General features: G+C 40.8%; 3 protein-coding genes across 3 annotated transcripts in view; 2 read left to right on the plus strand and 1 right to left on the minus strand.

Annotated features, from left to right (window-relative positions):
* Window positions 1–4,885, plus strand: part of LOC121617793 (transmembrane protein 211) — a 100,090-nt gene extending 95,205 nt beyond the window's left edge. Inside the window, exon 3 of the mRNA XM_041953028.1 lies at window positions 4,659–4,885. Within this exon, the coding sequence (XP_041808962.1) occupies window positions 4,659–4,885 (227 nt within the window). The remainder of the gene's footprint in view (window positions 1–4,658) is intronic.
* A 2,708-nt stretch (window positions 4,886–7,593) lies between these two features.
* On the minus strand, window positions 7,594–11,024 carry LOC121617790 (spermatogenesis-associated protein 22). Its single transcript, XM_041953025.1, has 7 exons — window positions 10,985–11,024; window positions 10,465–10,602; window positions 9,931–10,120; window positions 9,342–9,705; window positions 9,130–9,250; window positions 8,944–9,041; window positions 7,594–7,785 (listed from the first exon to the last, which is right to left on the minus strand). The coding sequence occupies exons 1-7, from the start codon at window positions 11,022–11,024 to the stop codon at window positions 7,594–7,596; spliced, it is 1,143 nt and encodes a 380-aa protein (XP_041808959.1).
* Window positions 11,025–14,054: 3,030 nt separating this feature from the next.
* On the plus strand, window positions 14,055–21,863 carry stip1 (stress-induced phosphoprotein 1). The gene is made up of 14 exons (XM_041952235.1): window positions 14,055–14,090; window positions 17,092–17,301; window positions 17,399–17,540; window positions 17,899–18,040; window positions 18,256–18,421; window positions 18,531–18,657; window positions 19,116–19,218; window positions 19,698–19,818; window positions 19,983–20,079; window positions 20,176–20,300; window positions 20,439–20,475; window positions 20,620–20,723; window positions 21,226–21,398; window positions 21,496–21,863. Exons 1-14 carry the CDS (start codon window positions 14,082–14,084, stop codon window positions 21,566–21,568), a joined length of 1,629 nt encoding a protein of 542 aa, XP_041808169.1. The 5' UTR covers window positions 14,055–14,081; the 3' UTR covers window positions 21,569–21,863.
* Window positions 21,864–22,191: the final 328 nt, after the last annotated feature.

Consider the following 22,191-nt stretch of genomic DNA (forward strand, 5'->3'; position numbering starts at 1 on the left):
CAGGGTTTACTGTGTGCTGCATGTCTCGACAGGCGTCTTTCTGTCTGGGCCGGGGTGACAATAATCAGTGCACTTAATATATTTTATGTGACTGTTTGCCAGAAGGAGAAAAAACAGACAGATGATACCACAGCAGCCCTATTGCTAACAGAGTTATGACAGTCAGCACAGGGTGGAAATAGAGTTTGATTCAAAGCAGAGGTCTTGGCGTCGTCATGAAATGGGCCTGAAAGCTCACGGAATTGAATTTTTTGTTAGTAATATCAAGGGAAGAATAAAGAATTCGACATTAAATACAAGGTGTATAAATGACTGGGAGCGCAGTATATTGGATTTCTGACACTTCTGACGAGAGTAGATTGCAGATTTACCAGATTACTACAACTGAACTCAGGCATTCATACTGAAATATGACACATGACTGATCCCGTGATTCGTGTGTTTCTGGGTTTGTGGGATTTCGGTGTAAGAGGTCCGTGGTGAAATTGATTCGGTGTCACGCTTGGACGCCAGGTTATCACACACCTTCCTGCTCCACAGACCCATTCAATCTCTTTCTTTCGTCCTCAATGCCGTGAACCTGTCTCACCGTCTCCGGGAGCAGCTTTCCATTTCTCGCCACACCGCTGAGAAAGCGATTCAAGGTTAATTCAGTTCAGTTAGTTGTTAAAAGCTGCACAGTGTCTTTGTGTGGCAGTACAATGCTCTGTTTTTTAATTTGTGCGTCTCCTCTTCTACCCTTGCCGTGGATGCACACACAAAAAACCTGTACACATGAAGAGAGAGGCGAGCGCATGATGGTATTTGCTATTCATTAGCATACACAAAGGCTTCCGCGGCCTTGCAGCTACCTGTGAAAACAGGCTGAAGCTGATGAACATGAGACCAAGTCGTCTTGGACGCTTCTGGCTGTTTTGCATTTCCAAATCAATATTTTACTCCCTCAGTCTGAAGTCTGTGCATTCAAACAAGTTGCCAGTAATGAGAAATACAACGCATTATCCAGAAACGACATTTCTCAAGCTTAACAGACTGTGAGTATGTTAAATGACAACACTCCAAATGAAAAGAAACTCAAAATAACGCAAAACAACGTTTGGTCAGAACTGTCACTTCTGCTCATTAGCACAAGCTCTGACTCTGAGAGGAGGATTTTGTGTAGCTCTCTTTCCTGTGAATGAACACACACACTGAAAGATTGTGACCCCCCCCCCCCTCCCCTTGTTAGCACTGTGTGTAAAGTTTGCAATGAAACTGGGACACATTAGTGCCCAGCTAACTTGAGGTCTCTCCATTATTCACTGTCTCATCGTCTCTGAGCCATTATGATGGCCTCATGTACTCAGCAGCACTCATCTGAGTGAATCTGACAGACCCGCTGCACTCCTCCTCATTTTTATTCCTCTCTGTGGAAAAAGGTCTGGCCAAGTTACACTTTCCTCTTTGTCTCCAGTTCTTACAAATGCAGACAATTGATTGGGGGCTGGGAGGTTAGTAAACTGTCTGCTTCTTGGGTCTATTAGGAGGGAAATGATGGAAGCACTCGCAGCTTTTTACTGCCCGGTCTCTGCTGTGGACGGCTCTTTAAAACCCCCGTAAGGGACTGGACCAAAGTTATTGGGGTGGGGAGGGGGATTGAATCTTATATTTCATTTTGTAAAGAGCAAGCACCCGCCCCATATCTCAAAATAACATATCACCAGAATTACAGGGTATTCCAGCCGCTCTCTATTTTTGCACAAAGAACTGCTAGAAAGTTATTACAGCAGCAGAATAAGTGAAGTTATTTCAGATTAGATCAGATGTAGTCTGTAGTCTGGTATGTATGAGCTCAGATAGGCTCTCTGATATCCCTCGAGTCAATTACATGAAGCCTGTGTCAAAACAAAACTATCTTTGTGTTGGAACTTTTTTATTATGATACTGTTTTTTAACAAGGAACCTGGGATGCAGAAAACATTAAAAGAGCTTACCCTGCTCCCCCAAAACGTTTAGGTTACTTTACCTTAACCAAAACGCCCCCCATCACTTTCTTGAGCCTACCCAAGTTGACCGGTGCTGCACCTTTCTTCCAACAGTGATATCAACACGACTCTTGTTTAAAGCTCAGTCTTGGATTTCCTTCAGTTGTTTGCTGTTGTTCATAACAATAATTCTCAGGTTTAGTTGTGGTTGTTCTGCTTTCATGTGATCCCAGCAGCTCTCTGCAATCATCACCTGCTGACTAAATCTTGCATGGCCACCCCCTTTATTATCTCAGCCCAATTGATGTCAAAAACACAGAGGCGTTCTGTGAAGTGGGAGTCCATGTGAAAAGTGCTCTCCTGGCTGCACGAGTCATGAACACTTTTAGGAAACCGGGATTAGACTACCGGGCCATGTAAGACCACATTGAGTTTAAGCTTGTTCACCCGTCACTGGAAACTAGAATTCTTGGCTGAAGGTTTGTCACGAAACACAGACCTCATTCATCTGCGTTATGCATCCTGTACAGTGTGAGATATATGCTCTCCAGCGATTTATCATTGCACTCTTATAACATTGTGAGACTACAAAGGACAAAACCACAGATGTTGTCTATTTTTGTTTTGTTTTTTGCCTACATTACCCACAATGGAGAGTGACTGCCAACAGTTTGGTGGCAGAATCTGCAGTTTTATGCTAGTGGAGGATAATGAAGCCTTAAACTGAGATGAGGTGAGCTTTCTTTTTCAAACTGGTAGTTCTCAGATCCAACCGCCATGGACTCAAGTGACATCACTTGAGGACATGTATGAGACTTCATGCTGCTCCCACTGGAGCCGCAAAAGGCGCTATCCCATATACAGTAGTACTCCACAAGACCAGAAAAAAGACTTTGATGTGTAAAATCAGTGGACTTGATGTGTAAATGCACTTTGGTTTGGTTTCATCCCTCCCAGATTTGAAGGATAAAATTGATCCTTTTTGAGCTGGCCACTGATATGAGGTTGATTTTACAGTTTTTCGACAGTTCTCTTCTCATTAAAGGCTTTCCGAGATTCAGTCGGCCCGAGCTGCAGCTTATCTGATCCAGACACCCGCCCTGCATACCCTCCTGGTCTGATTGATAAAATCCAGCCCTCGCCCTGCTTACCTGACACTTGTTGGAGACTGCTGCCTGGATTTCATTCCAGTATTGATTATTTGGGGGTTATGCCGCCTTGTTCATCATTTATCCATTCTGGTTTTGTATCCAAGTTTGATTTAAATGTCATCATTTCAGCGTAGGCGGGAAGTAGCCTTGGCTTGTGAGCGCACGCCTGTGTCTTTGTGTTTCTTCCACAAAAGCCAATGATAGTTTGATAAAGAAGGTCATTAAAGTGTCATTAGGCAGTGAGCTTTGAGGCGCCAGGGCCCTGCAGATAAAGCATGGGGCCACTCTGAGAGCTATGAGGGCTGGGTACAGGGTTGGGATATGCAAGGCTGAGAGGCAGACCCTCAGTGAGCCCCATTAAGAGACAATATGAAAGACTAGACAATCCACATTTAAGAGGTACCTCTCCTTCACCCATTCAGATCCCAGCATTCTGCTTTTCTCTTCCTAACAGTCAATCCCAAAGCCCCCAGTGTGCAACCAGAACATCAGTGAAAGCGTCCTACCTCCTCATCCCTGCTCCAATCCTCCACTGCCCACACAAACCATTGATTTGATACTCATACAACTGTTGCGTTGTAGCTCTCATGTGAGCACCGTTTCCCCCTGACCATGAAGTCGCTGCCCTTGAAAGTTTATACAAACGGACATGTTCTGAAATCAATGCAGTGTAATAAAAGACGTGTTTGTTGTGTTTTTGAGAGGGCTACTCACTGTCACAAGTTCAAGCTTTTCCAGTAACCCCAGCTCTCCAAAGCTGAAGCAACTATGACAACTGGCATTGTAATGGAAATCCAGCCGGCTCTCAGAATGACTAAGAGCAGCAATGATAGCCTGTAGCGCAGTCGATAACTGCTTGGCAGCACAGGCAGGGAGACTTGACTCAATTTGTAAAAGCGAGCCACGCTCAGGCTGCACGGGCACTGAGGACAGTGTCTTAGAAAGCTGATCGCAGCAGAAGTGCGGGGAGAGGGAGGGGGAGTCTTTAAAAATGAGGAGCGCAGATGGATTTAAGGAGACATGAATCACTTTGCAGTAGACGTTTCTGTCAATTACAGATAACCAGAGCTTTTGTTGTTCTATACATTAAAAGCCCTGTTCTGACACTGTTGAACTTCTATCTAGAAGTTGAACTATCTAGTTCATGATTTATTTTTATATGTGTCACACAAGGCAACAAATCATGAGTCTCTGTGCAAATAAGGTACTGCAGCACTGATGAAGTATCTAAATTATACACCTAACTCTCAGGCCAGACCGTTCTCTGCAAAACCTCTACTGCCACCAAGTGGCTCTCAGTGGTCACACCAGTACAGTACATAAATCCAGCCCTCAGGATGTTTGGTGGTTGGTTTAACTCTGAATAAAACAATAAGATTTTATCTATGAAAGAATAAACTTCAGAATAAACATGCAGTTCTAGCTGTATAAATAACATCTTTTTTATCTCGTGCTTAATCTTTCCTCCAACATATATATGTATATGAATGTATTGTTCGCTGTCTAACCCACTCTACCTTCTCTCATTCTGTCTTCTCTGCAGTGTTCATCATGGCTGCTGGACTGCTGGTCTACCCCTTTGGCCTAAACTCCTCACTGGTCAGGTCCTTCTGCGGGGACTCTGACATCTACTACGCTGGCGAGTGCCAGATCGGCTGGGGCTACATGCTGGCTATTGTCGGAGTCATGCTCACCGTCTTCTTGCCCTTTTTTGCCAAATATGCACCAAAGGAGCAGCTGTCCCCCACCCCTTTACCCACGCTGTTATAGTGCATTGATACAATGTCTTGTTTTTTCCTCTCTTGTCCTCTCTCTCTAACCTGGGCTTGATATCATGGAGAGATACCCGCATCCCGTTTTTAAAGGCGATGCTGTTTGGGAAGCCCCACTCAGTGATAACTAAAGCTGACGCTCAACAACAAACGCTGTCTTCCTGCATCTGTTATGTAATTAATTCAAATTCAGTTCGTTTAAATGGAAGGTTTCATGTTTTAATAATAGTCTGTGGTTATCATTTTTACCCTCAAATCTATAGTTTTCTGCAGTTCGACTTAAATGTTGTCTTCACGTTAGCTTTGGAGATGATGCAGTCAGAAAATGCAAGGCCTGATAACCTCATTTTACATGATTTAGCTAAGTTAACACAAACATAACTAGTATTTGCTAAAGGTTTAAGTGTTTTTTTTCCATCCTTTCTTTTGTGGGCAACAAGTCAACATATGTAACATTCCAAAACAGACTGGTACTTGGGTGCATCAAGACAGTGGAAGCATGAGGTTATGTGGCAGTATAACTCGTCCAATCAAATAATTAAAAAGAGCTTTTGAAGAACATTCAAGTCGACAAGAGAGCCCCTTTGAATGGCTGTGTGTCAGCTCTGAAGGAGTCGCATCTTGTGACAATGTTTTGTGCATACGCATTTGGACTGTACATATGGTCGGGATTTAATGGAGCCGATGTTTGAAAATAAAATACTGAAAAGGGAACTCTGACACTCTGAAGGACGTTTGCGCTTCAGTCTTTTTCTGACTTCCAGTCTTGAGACCAGGCAGTGAACCAGTGGGAGTCAACAAGACGTTTTAGCTTTCCAAGACAGTCCATTTAGTAACTGTCCGGAAGAAAAGGACAGTAGACACAGCATCAGACCTGCCAAGAGGACAAATGGAAATCTCTTCTCATAACAAGGATGTGAATCATAATAATAAGTAGTGGTTTCAGAGCAATGTTGTCAAAGAGTTTATGTTGGGATACTCGCATCCTTTTGTTAACCTTTTCCCCAGAATTGTTTGTGTAATGTAACTGGCTTGATAAACATAAGCAGTTGTTTTCTGTCTACAACACACAATACTGAACACTCTAATTCAGGAAAAAGTGATTGCCAGAGGCAGGGAGAAGAATTTTGTCAAAAATGCATGATAAGATGGGCTTTGTTAATGGTAGAACAACTGATCTAGATTTTAAATGTGATCTGACCACCTTGTGCCTTTTAACATAACCAAGACAAGTGTTTAATACAATTATCAGGTTATCATCTTTTTCTGCTGAAAAACTGTGGATCCTGTTATGTGATGTGTTTTTTTTTTTCTCTTATATTGTTTCCTCTCAGATCTAAAGAGCTTCTCCTGTACTTGATGCAGTATGATCTCATTAACTTGAGAATATATTCTGGAGGATAAAAAAAGACGATGTCCTCTAATCCACAGAGGTAATGACAGAGAGAAGGAAAAAGAAAAAAGCAGTGTACTTGTGTTCAATTATGCCCTGAGACATTTTTGCCAATTATCTAGAAGAATTGCTTGAATTGCTATATTAAAAGGTCGTGACATGCAGCTAACAAATTAATTCCTGGCATCCCTGTCTTATGTGATTTAGAAATTGAGTGATAGATGAGGGAGCTGTACAAATTGAACTTTGCCTTTGGTTATCTGTGCTCAGCTGACACATTATTCACATTTTATGTAAAGCGTGGCTTAAAATAATTAGCTCCTCAAATAAGCTAATGTGTTGCTGTGTTTTTGTCAAGCCACTTCTCCTTTTGAGTGCTGGCACCATTCCTGTCATGTTCCAAGGACAAAATGTCTACTTCTCCACTTACTGTTCCTGTACACTGCCAACTTCATCAAGCTAGAGTCCCTTTTGTAGTGGGTGTTTATGTGCATATTAGTGTTAAATAATGGGTTGGATTTTGCTAATAGGTTAACCTTTAAATATTTCCCAAATTTGGGTTCCCATAATGACCTGACATTTAAAAAATTACTGTGATTATGTTGCCATATTTGAAAGAAGGTCAGGAGAGAAATGTTGGTATTGTATTGGACCTCATACTGTGCTTGACTGTGGGAATGACTAGCGTGACTGCACTGGAATTATTCCCCTATTTGTTCAACCATTGTGTATAAAGTCTCAGCACTGGTGAAACTGTTTTGGTAGAGTAGAATTATTGTTTTTTTTTCATTGTGATGTTTGACTGTAAATAAACTAACTGTACTTGATATCACGTTATTCTTAACTGCCCCGTTTTTCAAAGATATATTTTGAGATATTACCTCATCGTGTTTGCTTTACCCGAATTAACCTCTAAACAATGTTTGCTGTCCTGTGAATATTCTTTGTAATAAAAATATTTCAGAACTTACAGAAAGAGAGGCTTTACTTTTCGTTAAAAGGCTTGTTTAAATGAAACAACTCTTTATATATTTGTGCCACAAATAAATGCGGAAACATCAAAGTCAGAACATGCACACGAATTCAGCTGTTTCAGTTCCGTACAGTGCATTTTGTTTGCATACAGTGCCCTTTACAGGTCAAAAAACATTAGTGATACCTTAAACATGCTTTTTAAAACTACAGAGACTTCCAGCCACAACAAGAATGAACTAATACTATATCGCACTAGGCTTGGCTCTAATGTACTCTCATCAAAAACTGGTATACTTTCTTCCTCTCAGTCTTGTACTGATGAAGATACCTGCTCGGGCTCAGACTTCACTGAATGATTTGACCAGCGCCCTCATTTCTGCATCGCAGGCTTTGACAGCCTCCTGTGCATTCCTCAGCTCTGAGGGCAGGCCGGGTCTGACGGACACACACATCAGGACATCTCTACTGCGGTCATAGTTTCCCACACAGCGATGAACTTGGCCACGGATGAGACGGGGCAGTTCCTGCTCCTGTTGGACAAGAGGCAGAAATTCCAGTCAGATTCCAGTGCTGTTTTATGTTTTTCAAATACTTTGCCAAAATGCCAGTGTCGGGCTGCCACCCCATACAAAGGGCATATGATTTTGCTTGGCACCGAAAAAGGAGGGAATTTTGAAAAGCTGATGTGATAGAGGTGCATGCAAAAAAGGCCTCACAGCAGAGGACATAATGAAGCAAACTTGTTGTCACTATCCCTGATTTAGTGGCAGATCTACCCCAACATCACAGACAAAACAACAACTACAGAAAACACACACACAGTCGGGTGGACCACTTTTACAATAAAAATGAATTAACAAAATTAATTAACTGTATAAAAAAGAATGTGATAATTTACTTCGAAAAAAAGTAGAAAGGCAATATATTTAATGTTGTGTCTCATCATCTTGGTTGATTTTTGTAAATATCTGCTTATTTTGAATTTGATGCAGCAACAAGTTGGGACAGGAGCAACAAAAGACTGGGAAAGATGTGGAACGCTCCAAAAACACCTGTTTGGATCATTCCACAGGTAAACAGGTTGATTGGTAACAGGTGATAGTATCATGATTGGGTATGAAAGGAGCTTCCTGGAAAGGCTCAGTCGTTCATGTGATTGGATAAATGGGCTCAGGAGCACTTCGATAAACCACTGTGGGTAAACACAGTTAGTTTGCAAATAATTGCATTCTGTTTTTATTTATGTTTTACATAGATCATAACCTATGAAACAAAAATTAAACAAATGAACAAGATTGTGTTATTTATGTAACCAAACTGATAATTGTTGTGATTAAGTGATTGGACATTGGACTGATGTATAATGTAACAAACAAGAAAAAAGCTTAAAGCTGGGGAGAGGGCCTAGTGAAAAAGAAGCAGAGCATGATGATAGTATCATAGGGCTAGGGTAGGTAGCACATTCATACATACTAATAAGATTACTTCTACAATAAATATACAGTATAACCAAAGTGCATCATTGTCATCATACTAAATGCCAAGTCACCTTAAATCAGGAGCCATTATTGTGTTTGACTGAAGTTGAGGAGACTCAGGGCAAGTTGATGTGAGCAAATGACATTGTCCCCCCCAAGACACATTCATTCAGTTTACTTCTTAAGGTGGAGCTTCTTTTACCAACTCACATTTTCATAGAAGACACACTGCACAACCTCCTTCCCGTCTCTCATGAGGAAGTTTTTGGCTCTGTAGTGACCTAGTGTGACTGCAGAGTCTAGAGTAGCTGAGGGAAGAGCACAAATCAGTTTAAGGATTTTTGATAATACTTAAAAATACACATCAGTGACAACAGCAACTCCTAATCAACTGACCAAATATCTCAAATAAGTATGGGACTTTGTCTTTAAACTGGCTCCAGTGTCTCATGCCATCAATAACTGCAGTCAGGATCCTCAGTGAGTTCTCAACACCTGGTTTCATTGGAAATGTTGCCTGCTGAGCACAAATACGAAGGCTGCACTGATCACTAACAATATCATGAAACTTCTTTGTATATTATTAGATTTTCCACATATTTTTCTACCTGAGTTTGAGTTTGTCGCGCAGTCTGAGGTTGATTTGTGCTCCTGTTTCTCTCAAAGGGGGGTTTCTCAAAGCTTTTGGTAAACTTCCAAGAGTTGTTTTGTGGGCACACTGCATGAGCAGAGGGCCTGCTGGGTGCTGGGACAGGAGCAGGTAGAGGTCCGGACTGCTGGAAATACTGATGTGTGGGATTGGCCGGTCTGTAAAATGACTGCTGATCCATCTGAGACAACCCAGTATGGGGTGTTGGCTTGCTTTGTGCACCCTCACTGATGCGGAGGGCTTGATATTGACTCTGGCTAGAGTTAACACTGGGGCTGGATTCCTGTTGTCTCACTGGTTTACTGGCCTGTCCCATCTTAGAGCTGAAAATAAAAATGAATGATCCGTCATTATTTTCACATATTGGGATCCAAAATTTAAATCCAGCACTCAACAAACCCCAGCCACAAGCCACAGACTTTTTAAACTAAAATTTCAGCATCTCAAATTCTTCGTTTTTTTTTATACATTGCATGTTTTCCAGGCTTTGACAAATCGGTCAAACCACAGACCATCATACTAATGGCCAGAAAGTCAGTGAAACATACCTTATGCCTCCAGCCTTGTATGGATGTGATATGGGTGCATAGTTTCTCATTGCAGGGCCTGGACCTGGAGCAGGTCTGTTGCTGCCACATTGCTGGGGTGGAGTAGGTGGTGGGAAGTCCTGTCTGTTCCACAGGTGGCTTTGTGAGGCACCAGAGGATGGACCTGAGGCCTGGTAACATCCATAGGGACCTGGGGAACGGTACATTCTCTGAGGAAGATCTTGTAGTAGCCTTCACTATCTGTAGCTGTGAATGGCTGTCACGGAGAGACACTTTACAATACTGTCCAACGGTCTTAATCATGTGATTAGGGAAATGGTGATTTTTAGCAGCCACATATTAACGAATAGCGACAACTGCATCTGAATATATTATATTTAAATGCTCTGTAAAACACACACAATGTTAATAGACGAACCCAGAAAAATTATGATCACTTGCCATGTACTGTGCATTCACATTTATCTTTGGCTGTATTGCCCCCTAGTGACTGAAATACAGCAATAACTTAAAGAGTCTAACTGAATGCTTCACCTGATGCGCTGTGAGCTGTAGCTAAGCTGGTGCTTGCTATGTAATCATTGTGGGAGAAGAATTCATTCTCAGATGGAGCAGCTGTCAAAGGAACTCTGGCTCTTTTCTTCTGGTTAAAGAGCGGCACAGACAGGCAGCCTGACGGAGACAGCCGAGGAGACATATCAGAACATATCAGACTGATCAACCTGCAAAAACTCCTCGACAATTCTATTCGTTTACCAACATATTACTACATGTACTGTATACTTTTTGCTTGGATATGGTAACACAACATAGAAAGCAAGTTGGAAGCACTGTTTTAGGACATTTGAAATATTACCAAACAAATCTAATTTTATTTCAGTCTTTAAATTGTTAATAAAAATACACTTAGAACAAGCACAGACCCATTTTTATGTATCTAAAGGTATAAGGTATGACTCTCATCAATGGGAAATCAAAGCAACCTAACTACTAGCTACTAACATGAGGAAATGAATATACTAGTGTGCAGTTAAAGTTATTCTCTTTTACAAACCTGCAGTTGGTCTGGCTGGTTGGTTTTCCTGTCTCTTCATTGTGGTTGCTTAGAAAAAGCAGCTAACTAGCAAGAGATATTAGCTAAGCAAAGAGATCCACCATAGAATTAACATGAAAAAGAGCATGTAACTGATGTCCTATACTAGCCACTTGGTTCTAAAAAAGTGAAAAGAGGTGGGTTAACTGGCCTTGAAGATCTAGACAAGAAGCTATCTTACATTCCTTTAGTGCTTTGTTAGTTTGGCAACAAGTCTAATGTAGCTAAAATTAGCAAATCTAGCTAAAAAGCTAGCATTACATACATATTTAGACAGCTCATCGAGCCAGGTTGGTACCATTACAGCTATAATGTACAACTACCACTACCAACCGCATTTGCTTTTACTAGCCTCGAGTTTTCTGTGAACAATGAACATTAAGTAATTACAAACAATTTTTTTTGCCGTCGAAACTTAACAAAAGTTAACCTACGACGAAATGTCCTGTCCAGTTCAGCACCCTGGAAAGCGACACGCGCCTAATCTCACTGGTGACGGATGTTGCCTTCACGTTCCCCTTGCAAGCTCGGAAGTACTAACACAGTTTAGAGAGGAATCATATACTTTTGGTCGAAAATACCGGCAGAAGTATTTTTGTGACTTACGGCGCTTGTTTTTAGAGCATTTATAGAATTAGAGAAATGTTGCTTTCGGCAAACGTCACTGATTTTACTGTGTCCCATACTCGAAAGTTCAACTATTCTTCCACCTCACACTTTCCCAACCTTTTTGCTACTTTGTTTGAAATAATTGGAAAAGAATATACTGGGCTAGGAAAAAAAAAACGCAAGAAAAACCTATTCCTTACACTGAATAGAGCTATTTTATCTAACATAACTATAGGGCCTGAATCCTGTTTCTCAATACAATGAAGGACTGGCTTAGGCTTTGACTGAACAGTTGACCATCCAGGTCTTAGGTCAAAATTATTTGACTTTATTGGTCACTCTTTAGACTGGTATGTGCAATATAATCAATGACCAGCTGCTCCTGCAAAGAAAATATCTACCTAGTCTGCATATATAATGAAATGTACTGCTCTTTAAAAATGTTTGTGAAAATATGCGCCACTTACCACATAGAAAAATATTGCCAAGATTTTAGTTTAGGCATTACCATCCACATGCGGCAATAAAAGAGGGATATGAATGAATATGAATGAACTTGAACCTGCAAAACAACACAAGACTCATAAAAGGTGTAATTGCCTTCTTAATACAATTGATAGGGTTATAAATATCAGATCATAAATAGAGATGAGGAAATAAAATAAATTGAATGTGTATATATTTCTCTGATGACATTTTCCTAATGGTTGCCCTGTAAAAGTAGAGAAGGGAGGATTGGATAGTACAGATAGAGAGCATACCAACAAGCAGTAGTGCTTCTATGAGAGTCCTGGAAAGATCGTCCTTGCTACAAGAAAACATAGAATTTGCATCTGCACATAAATTCTTTTCAAAGAACTGGAGTGTACTAAAATCTGTAAATGACGCAGGTACATGTTATAAGCTTCATTCCCTGCTCATACTGTATGTGGACTTCTTTTGACTCCTTGTGGGAGGGAATAAACTAAAGTAAACAGATATGGGGCATCTTGTTGCAGAATCTATAAGGAAAGACAAGGGCAAAGGCTACAGACCTAGCAGCTCTGCTTTTCGTTTTGCACAGAGCCTGAGGCTAATTTCAGCCTCAGTGGGTTTGTGTCACATCCTTGCTGAGAGTCTCTTTGATCTTGACACACATAGCTTCTCTGTCTTGTGTTTCCTCTGTCTGCAAATCCATGGCAACAGCAGCATGAATGGTCTATTCACGATGGCCTCAGCTACATCCTTTGCCACTAAGAAACAACTATATGGATCAGCAAACAATGTGATTTTGATCAGACGTTGTTCCAGGTGAGAAACAAAACTCAGCTACTCCACGCTGCCCTCTGAATCTCATTCATCTAGGCTCTGTATTCCAAAACCAGCTTTGCAGTCACTTAGTCATGATTGCTGTAGCACCACTTAAATCGTTCAAAATATGATATTTTTATGGAGTTTGTTTATACAGTGTTTGCATAAAGGACATCATGCTATGAAATAGAAACACTTCAGATGTGTAGCATCCTGTAGTTATAATGTGTTGGGGTGAGATAGGGGTGGTACAGCACCTCAAAAACTGCTGATATGGTGAAAATGGAGTCACAGAAGCTAGCATCTAGTCCATTCTCCTGTATCTTCAGTAAATTGCAAACCATTTATTAGGTTCCTACCTATACTGACCACACAGAGTCTGGTGTGACCTTTGCTCAGTAACACAGATTAGGAAATTGTGTACATGGGGTTCAGTTTTTCAGAGTCTGTGACTGAGAGACGCAGTTAAAAACATCACAGACCACCAACAGTTGTGGAAGTACCAACAATGGGAAGCTTGGTTAATCCTCAATGGCCACTTGCATCTCATTTTGTAAAGGCGACCTTCTCTAAATCAAATGATTGAGATGGAATATCATATTATGTAATATAATATAGGCATATGATAATAACCATCTATTAATGACAACTGCAGGTAATGACTTTACATGACCTGATACTGCAAGTTCCAAAAAAAAAGCCTATACACCGTACAGTCTATACGTTTTAGACATGAATGTATTAAAAGATCATTTGTGTTCATGTCCTACCAAGCAATGATTAGATTAAGTGATCATAACTCTCAATGACTGACCTAAATCTGATATTTTTTTATGCTTCAGGTGTTGAGATTTGCTCTTCCATCCATGGTTCCTAAACTGCCTCATCTGTCTCCAAAGCATTATCAGTTAGCCAATTCCCCAGCTCTGTACAGCTTGGAGGGCATGTGGCACACATCTCGTAATCATTCTTGTTTTTTCTGTCATCTTCTGGAAGTTTCAGTTATGTGCTCTATACATTGCCTCCTACAACACTCTCACATAAATTTGAACGTTGATTACGGATTTTCAACACCCAACCTGGCATCCTGCTAGTTGTTCAGGGGGAGGCGCTAACGTTAGTCCGCAGTAGTTTCTGGAAGGAACCTCATGCTTGCACCATGGAGAAAGTGAGTGTCATGCAACTATCTTCATAATGATTATTTCAAACCTGCGTATTTAAGAAATATCGATATTTTTCTCGGGGTCACTTCAAATTGAAGTGTCTTTATTATAGTAAAGAGGGGGTTATTGCTAGTTAGACACCTCTTAACACTGGGACTTCACTGTTTGCTAATATCAAACAGCTAACATTAGCTAGCTTGATAGTTTAGCGTCAATCCGGCAGTAATGTGTTCAAGCTGTTTTGCTGATGTTGTCTGAGGGCTTGATGATGTTCTCAAACACAGGATATTTTGACAACGCTAGTCTGCAATGTATCAAAATGTATTCTAAAAAGTGCAAACTTAGCTAGGTTAACTGGTTGTTCATTTGTGCACGATTGAGGCTAATTTACGATTGCTCACCACAAGGTTAGCTAACTATTAAGCTAACGTTATATGACTTAAGATTGTCCTAGCTGCCCTGTCATTGAACATGTCACAGTCAAGTTTGCTATCATTTTAGCCCTTGTCTTTACCTCAGTATAAGGAAGCATTTCGCAAACCCCCAGCAAACCACCGGCAAGGTAGCCCTAAGCACCGTTAACTCCTGAGTTAGCAACTCGCCGTTTAACAGCTAACATTAGCTCACAATGTGAGCTAATGTTTAATAAGGTGACGTGCATTAATAAGGTGACGGGCAAATAAAAAGTGATTAAGCTCTAAATCTCTTTGTTTATATGTTGTGTGAGTAGAACGGCAGCTCAAACTGCGGCAGGCAGTCAGCGTGTAGCACATGCTGCAGGAGTATTTTTGGATCGGCCCCAGCGTTGTCCTCAGTAGTCTGCACTCAGACCGGAGGATCATTCTAGATGCACACGGCACCGCTGTCATGGCTACAGCCGCATTTTGTCGTCCACCGCCGCGTCCCCTCGAATGTTCTCCAGTTTGACAGTTCAAGTACTTGTGGCGAGTCGTTAAATTTGAGATTATGCCTTTGTTTTAAAAAAATAAATCATCATGGCTGGCCGGACCAGTCATCTCAGCGTAACCGGCAACGCCACTTAATGTAATAGGCAATAAGTGTTGAGCAACTTTTACCGCTGAAAAGAGGGCACAGCGTTATTCTAATTCTATGTTTTTAACGTTACATGGTTTTTTGTTCAGTTGTTCAAAGAGAACAAACGTTGTCAATCCGTTATCTTTTTCCTGCTTTCCATTACCTCACTGTATTTCTGTTATTACCTCAATGCTGTGACATGTTTTTAGCTAATACTTTCTGCTCACATAAAGAATTTGGTTGAAAATGATCATAGTGGAGTAAGATTTTTACACACCCACGGTGTCTCCATCGCAGACACTTAAGTGACCAGCTCTTATAAAATGAGACAGGCTCCATTTTCATCTTTGACAGTAGGTCTGGTTGTTGGTGATTATGGATTATGTGTGCATTCCTAATGGCCTCAAAGGTGTGCTGGGATTTCCTGATGCACGGATGATCCTGTCCAGAGGACAGCATCATCATCATCAACAACCACACCTCACTGAGATTAATGCTCTGTCCATCTCTTGCTTGAGTGTTTCTTCTCCATAATGTTCAGTACAGCCCTGGCTTTCCATGTAGGCAGCTGCTCACAAGGCTCAAAGTCATACTAATTGTGACTAATTTCACTAATGTATAATTTGTCAGAGTTGCAACTTTTTGGATGGTTAGGTGAACAACTGAGAAATATACAGTACTTGTACATTTGTCTTCATTCAACAACTTTAACAACAAACTTTGTTTACCAAATTCCCAACCTCCAGTGTCTCAGGGGATTGCAATATAGCTAATTCTGCCTGTTTTGTTTTCAAATATTTTTAGGTGTTCAGATCAGATTTTGTCTGGCAACTGCGGAGGGAAAGCCGTGCCAGTCAGCACACCTCGTCCTTAGTCTGGGACAGTCGTCAATGCACATTTAGTGTTGTTACATTAACTGTATAATGAAGCCAGAGAGGATGAAGAGTGCTTCTTTGTTTGACTGATGAGGGTTTTTCAATGTCTAATGCTAGTATTTAGAGAGCAAGCCCACTGATGGCTGATATATAATGTTTTTTTTTGTTTTTTTTAACATTTTATAAAATACAGCATTTGTGTTAATAACAAATGAGGCACAATTGCTAAACATGAATAATAATAAAAATGTTATGGACTGTATTGTCCCTTAAGTATATCTGCACTCTGCAATGCTTTTTCTAAGATTAAAAAAAGGGAGATGTGTTGTCTCTGATGTGTCTGCAGACATTCTTTATTTAATCAGCCTCATGAGTGCAGCCATTGGCTGATGCCGATTATCTCAAAATGCGGGCTATTGGCCCGATTAATCAGTCTACCTACTACTTTCTGCTCAGTTTATACTTGAATTTGACACATACTGTGGAGATACAGCGTGATAACTTATCAAACCACATCAGTCAACAAACGAGTGACAAGCGGTGTGGGAAAACAGGCTGTACACTCACACACAGTCTGTTCTTCATTTTCTCCCACCCCTTCTGGTAGTATCATCAGTATACTTTGCCTTTGCAGGTCTGAGCAGACCTGTTAACCACACAGTTTGTCAGTTTTACTACCCCAAGCTACCAAACACTGTTTTGGTCTAAACAGCAGACAGTGTTTATTTTCTGGAGCTGACCTTTTAAAAAGTGGGGTCATCTTTGCCAGATTGAACCTTCTTCCTGTGAGGAAGCTGACCACTGGGTCATCTTGTTCTCAGGCTAATACAGTAGATTCCACCGGGAGGACTGTGAATGTGCATTAACAAAATAGCGACATCTCTCTGCACCACTGCTGCACCTGTCTGACATGAACAGCTGAGTGGTTGTCAGATTCTTTCTTCAGTTCTGCCAGGGGCAGCTGTGAAAGATGTTTTCTCTGTAGTCAGATCTATATTGGGAAAACAGTTTGGGGATTGTGATAGAGGAGTTAGAGTGAGAGTATCGTTAATTTGTCTCTTAATGCTTAATTTGATTGTATCTTCCTTGCTCATAGGTTTCAGCACTGAAAGACCAGGGTAACAAGGCGCTGAGTGCGGGAAATATTGATGAGGCGGTACGTTGCTACACCGAAGCTTTGGCCCTTGACCCTTCAAACCATGTCCTGTTCAGTAACCGCTCTGCCGCCTACGCCAAGAAAGGCAACTATGAGAATGCTCTCCAGGACGCCTGTCAGACCATCAAAATCAAGCCGGACTGGGGCAAGGTGAGATATCAATTTATCAGCCATTGTTCTGTTTATGAAATATATAGAAATTAAAATCAAGAAGGCAATTTACAGTTTTTCAACTTTGATCAACCAGGGCTACTCTCGCAAAGCTGCAGCATTGGAATTTCTTGGCCGATTGGAGGATGCTAAAGCAACTTACCACGAGGGACTACGGCAAGAGCCAAGTAATCAGCAGCTAAAGGAGGGTCTGCAGAACATTGAGGCCCGGCTTGCAGGTTGGAACTGCTGAATTTGTGATGTCTTTTATTCTACAGAAAAAGTGGCATTATGATGTGAATATTGTTTGACTCACTTTTCCCTCCTACGTGTGTAGAGGATTTAGAAATGGCTGCCGACGGGATCACTAAAGTAGACCCACATTGTGAGTGCTCAGGTTTTCAAAAGGAGAGTAGGCAGCCCACTTGTGTTTTGAGTGTTATGATTCATTTAGACAATGCACAAGTAATAGAGGTTACTGAGGAGAGGACGCTCTGGTGAATTCAATTCTAGACCGGTACACGATTGGTGGGCATCCTGAGTACTTCCTTCTGACCATATGTGGTACACTAATAATCCTGAATTTTATTTCACCAGAGAAATCAATGATGAACCCCTTCGCCATTCCCAACTTGTATCAGAAGCTGGAGAATGATTCTCGGACCCGTGAGCTATTGTCAGATCCCAGCTACAGAGAACTGCTGGAGCAGCTCAGGAACAAACCATCGGAGCTCGGCACGTATGTGTATTTTCAAACATGTCAGTTTTACATTCTCTTGATTTAGGATTAACAAATTATATCTTTGGGCAGGATTGAGAAACAAAAGGTGATCACGCTATATGCATAATAGTGAAAATGGGCCAGAACAAAAGCTGTCAAATTGATTTGGAAAATGTGCAGTAGCTGTGAAACTGTGGTTTAGAAATGCATGTGTTGGTCTGACTGTTTTGCAGGAAGTTGCAGGATCCCAGAGTGATGACCACACTCTCTGTGCTGCTGGGACTGAACCTCTCTGAGATGGAAGAAGAGGAGGAGCCCACTCCTCCTCCTCCTCCCAAACCCAAAGAGACTCAGCCACCTCCTCCCAAAGAGGAAGACCTTCCTGAAAACAAGAGAAAGGTAAATCAGTTTATCCTACTTTCCACTTTTGAGTTTTCAGCCATTTTGCCTCATCTGGTGAATCCCTGGTGAGTTTGTTTTTTTATCCACTAATTTTAAATTCCAACAGGCATTGAAGGAAAAAGAACTTGGGAATTCTGCATACAAGAATAAGGACTTTGAAACAGCGTTGAAACATTATGAGGAAGCAGTCAAACATGATCCGACCAACATGACCTACATATCTAATCAAGCAGGTACTCATTCTCACATGCTGGAAAACAAATACCAGTCTCACATATTTCAGCTGATTGAGCCATTAAGTTGATAAAACAGAGAATTTCTCATAAATAGAATGAATTTGGGTTGAACACCAAGACAAAGGTCTTGGATCAGACTTTGTGATTGGTTGGAGTTTCTGCCACTGGGCTGACTACCACTAATTAATCCTGCTAGGAGAGAAAAAATGCAATCACCAACAATACTGTTTTTAAACGCAAATGTTGTCATTGGTGTGGGCTAACAGTCTGTTTAGTGAATTGCACAATAATTTGGAATGCACTGAAATATTGACCCTGCAGACATACTTTTTCTTTTCTTTTCTGTTAATTGACACCAGATCAACTCAGTTTAACCAGAATTGAAAACAGACATGATCAGAACTTTTAATTTACACAAAAGGTTAAATGTGTACTACTTTGTGTTATTGCTTTAGCTGTGTTCTTCGAGAAGGGAGATTTTGAGAAGTGCCGAGAGCTGTGTGAAAAGGCCATTGATGTTGGCAGAGAGAACCGGGAAGACTACAGACAAATTGCAAAGTGAGTTCTGCAAGAAGTATTTTTTTTTTCTTTCTTTTTTTTTTTTTTTGCGTCGCTTCAGTGAGTCTACCCACACTCTGCCGCTCAAGTTAGAGGGCAGTAGTCTGTGGATCTTGCATGAACAAAACAACAAGGAACAAATGTTGAGGCCACAGAATTAATTTGATCTAGATGGAAAACCACATTAAGCGACTAGAAACATTGTGTTAGCTAAGAACCACTGGATGGCAGTGTTGCTCTTTTACTTCCCAAAGATGATCAAGTGATGTTGAATTCGGTCTGTTCAGCTTGAGAATATTGTTTGAGAGGACAAAGGTACAAGGTTGTTTGTTTCAGAAGAATTTGTATCATTGAACTGCCCTTTTCTTCAGTGAAGAGCTTCCCTACTCTGAGTTTTTTCATTGAGACAACAAGAATTATGTTGGATCATTGCTTTTCGATTTAATAATGCGTTTATCTTCGTCGTTATCTTCTTAAAGGGCCTTGGCTAGGATTGGCAACTCATACTTCAAGCAGGAGAAATACAAAGAAGCCATTCAGTATTTCAACAAGAGTTTGACGGAGCATCGTACTCCTGACGTCTTGAAGAAGTGTCAACAGGTGCAGTGCAAGCTGATTTTACCTCCCATCATTAGACAGCAATCATTTATCCAGACTTTTTAAATTGATTTTGGAAAGTTGTGTCAGACCTGCATGTGGACAAGGGATGAAAAAACACAAGTGGGCACTTCACTTACACCTTGATACTGTAACTGGTTGTGCAGGCAGAGAAGATATTGAAGGAGCAGGAGAAACTAGCCTACATCAACCCCGACTTAGCCTTGGAAGAGAAGAACAAGGGCAACGACGCCTTCCAGAAAGGTGTGTGTAAAAGTTGCAGTGGTTTTTGGCTGATCATTGTCATTCAATTTTTCTTTTAAGAACTTGCTTAAAGATGAACTCTTTTCCTTCCCGCAGGAGACTACCCCTTAGCCATGAAACATTACAGCGAAGCCATCAAGAGAAACCCCAACGATGCCAAACTCTTCAGTAACAGAGCTGCCTGCTACACAAAGCTGTTGGAGTTTCAGCTTGCCCTGAAGGTACAGTGCATCCTTACCAAGCATGTTTGTTAGTCAGTTAATGAGATTGTAACCTGACAAAAAAAAAAGGGTTTTTTATTTCTTACATTTTATTGCATGTTAAAAATGTCCTTTTGATCATCTTTTTTTATTTGTCAGGATTGTGAAGAGTGCATCAAACTTGAGCCCACCTTCAGTGAGTTGGAAACTATATTGATGACTATTTGATTCACATTTTGCTTGGAGAACTTTAGGAGTAGTGTTTTATACTCCTTACTTTTAAGATTATATTCAGGAAATATTCTGCTTTTACACCTAATTTGAACACATCTGTCTACAGTAAAAGGCTACACGCGCAAGGGAGCTGCCTTGGAGGCCATGAAAGATTACTCAAAAGCTATGGATGCTTACCAGAAGGCGCTGGAGCTCGAGTCTTCCTCAAAGGTATGTTACAGGTCACTACACAGTTCAAAACAGTCTGGAAAAATATGACAGTTTGAGGCCTTGAAAAAACGTTTTTGGTAGGGAGTGTAAATACACTAGTGAATTTACATGATATCACATTGTCCAGACTCAACTATTACAGGTTTAGTACTTAATCTAGCTACGTATTAAAGTAATCAGTCATTACCCGACTTGCATTTTTTGACCTGATATCAAAGTAATGTAAAAAGGAGTGAATTGATAAATCTTTTCTCGAAGCACTAGGTTCAATTATCTTGTCACCTCTCTGAAAACAGGTAACACGGTATTTATGTGTAAGTATCAGTAAGAGTAGGATGACCATCTGAGTAAAATCTGAGCAAACCAAATCTATAAAACTAATTACAGTTTGAAAAAGTGACATTTTCAAATACTGTGTTGATAGTGTGTTCATACTTATCCAGATTTGCAGAGTAATGATTAACTAGCTCTTTTTTCACTGTTTTGTCTTCTCCTCCTTCAGGAAGCCACAGAAGGCATGCAGCGCTGTATGGTGAGTCAGGCCATGAGGAATGACAGTCCTGAGGAGGTGAAGAAAAGGGCCATGGCTGATCCCGAGGTGCAGCAGATTATGAGTGACCCAGCCATGCGCATGATCCTCGAGCAAATGCAGAAGGACCCTCAGGCGCTTAGCGAGTAAGTTTGCCAGTTTTTGTGCCACTTTCTGCCTCTCTGCATGAAGGATTTAATGGTTGATAATGTTAATGATGATTTTTTTCTGTTTGATCCTCAGCCACTTAAAAAATCCAGTTATCGCTCAGAAGATTCAGAAACTCATTGATGTCGGACTGATAGCCATTCGTTGATGACAACCAAGATCCAGAGGAAACTCCAAGACAACAGTGGAACAAAACAAATCCCTCCAAAATATTACATCTTGTTTTTTTTTTGCCTTCAAATTCAAAATTATATTGCCCACTGAGACTTTGTGTGTATGTTATGTTTTTTAAAAATCAGTTTCACAACATTTACATTGTATTTAAGAAAGCATCGTGTGTGTCATCAAAACTGAAGGACTCCAGAAAATGTCATCGGAAAAAACTGGATTCATGTGTATCGATGCTTAAATACATCTTAAAATAAACAGCACAATTCAGTGCACCAGCATGCTCAGTGTTTTAAAGGGGAAATCCACCCTAAAGCAGTTCACATATTCCTAGTCCCGCAGCTGAAGGACATGAAACAAAATAGACAAATTTCTACAGGGGCTTGCCTGAACATGGTGCTTTAAAGTTGAACTGCCAAGTTTGTTTTCCTCAGTGCTTCCTCTCCTTTGGTCATCTCCCACACCTTAGGTGGAAAGCTGAATCTGTTCTATCTACTAGCCATTCACATGCAGGTAGTGAATCCTGCACGTGTGTTCGCTATTACTTTTGTACTTTTCCAAAGTCTTTGAAATTAGTCTTTTAGCCCTGCTGTCTCTGGTTTA

This window comes from Chelmon rostratus, chromosome 14, assembly GCF_017976325.1.
Source record: "Chelmon rostratus isolate fCheRos1 chromosome 14, fCheRos1.pri, whole genome shotgun sequence".
Lineage (NCBI taxonomy): Eukaryota > Metazoa > Chordata > Actinopteri > Chaetodontiformes > Chaetodontidae > Chelmon > Chelmon rostratus.

Excerpts from the sequence above, each read along its gene's own strand:
- stip1 (XM_041952235.1), top strand. Across the intron at positions 17,541-17,898 it reads CATTGAGGCCCGGCTTGCAG|AGAAATCAATGATGAACCCC; the intron begins GTTGGAACTGCT and ends TTATTTCACCAG. Across the intron at positions 21,399-21,495 it reads GACCCTCAGGCGCTTAGCGA|CCACTTAAAAAATCCAGTTA; the intron begins GTAAGTTTGCCA and ends TTTGATCCTCAG.
- LOC121617790 (XM_041953025.1), bottom strand. The coding sequence starts at position 11,024 with ATGAAGAGACAGGAAAACCAACCAGCCAGACCAACTGCAG. Across the intron at positions 10,603-10,984 it reads ACCAGCCAGACCAACTGCAG|GCTGCCTGTCTGTGCCGCTC; the intron begins GTTTGTAAAAGA and ends TGTCTCCGTCAG. Across the intron at positions 7,786-8,943 it reads AGTGTGTCTTCTATGAAAAT|GAGCAGGAACTGCCCCGTCT; the intron begins GTGAGTTGGTAA and ends CTTGTCCAACAG.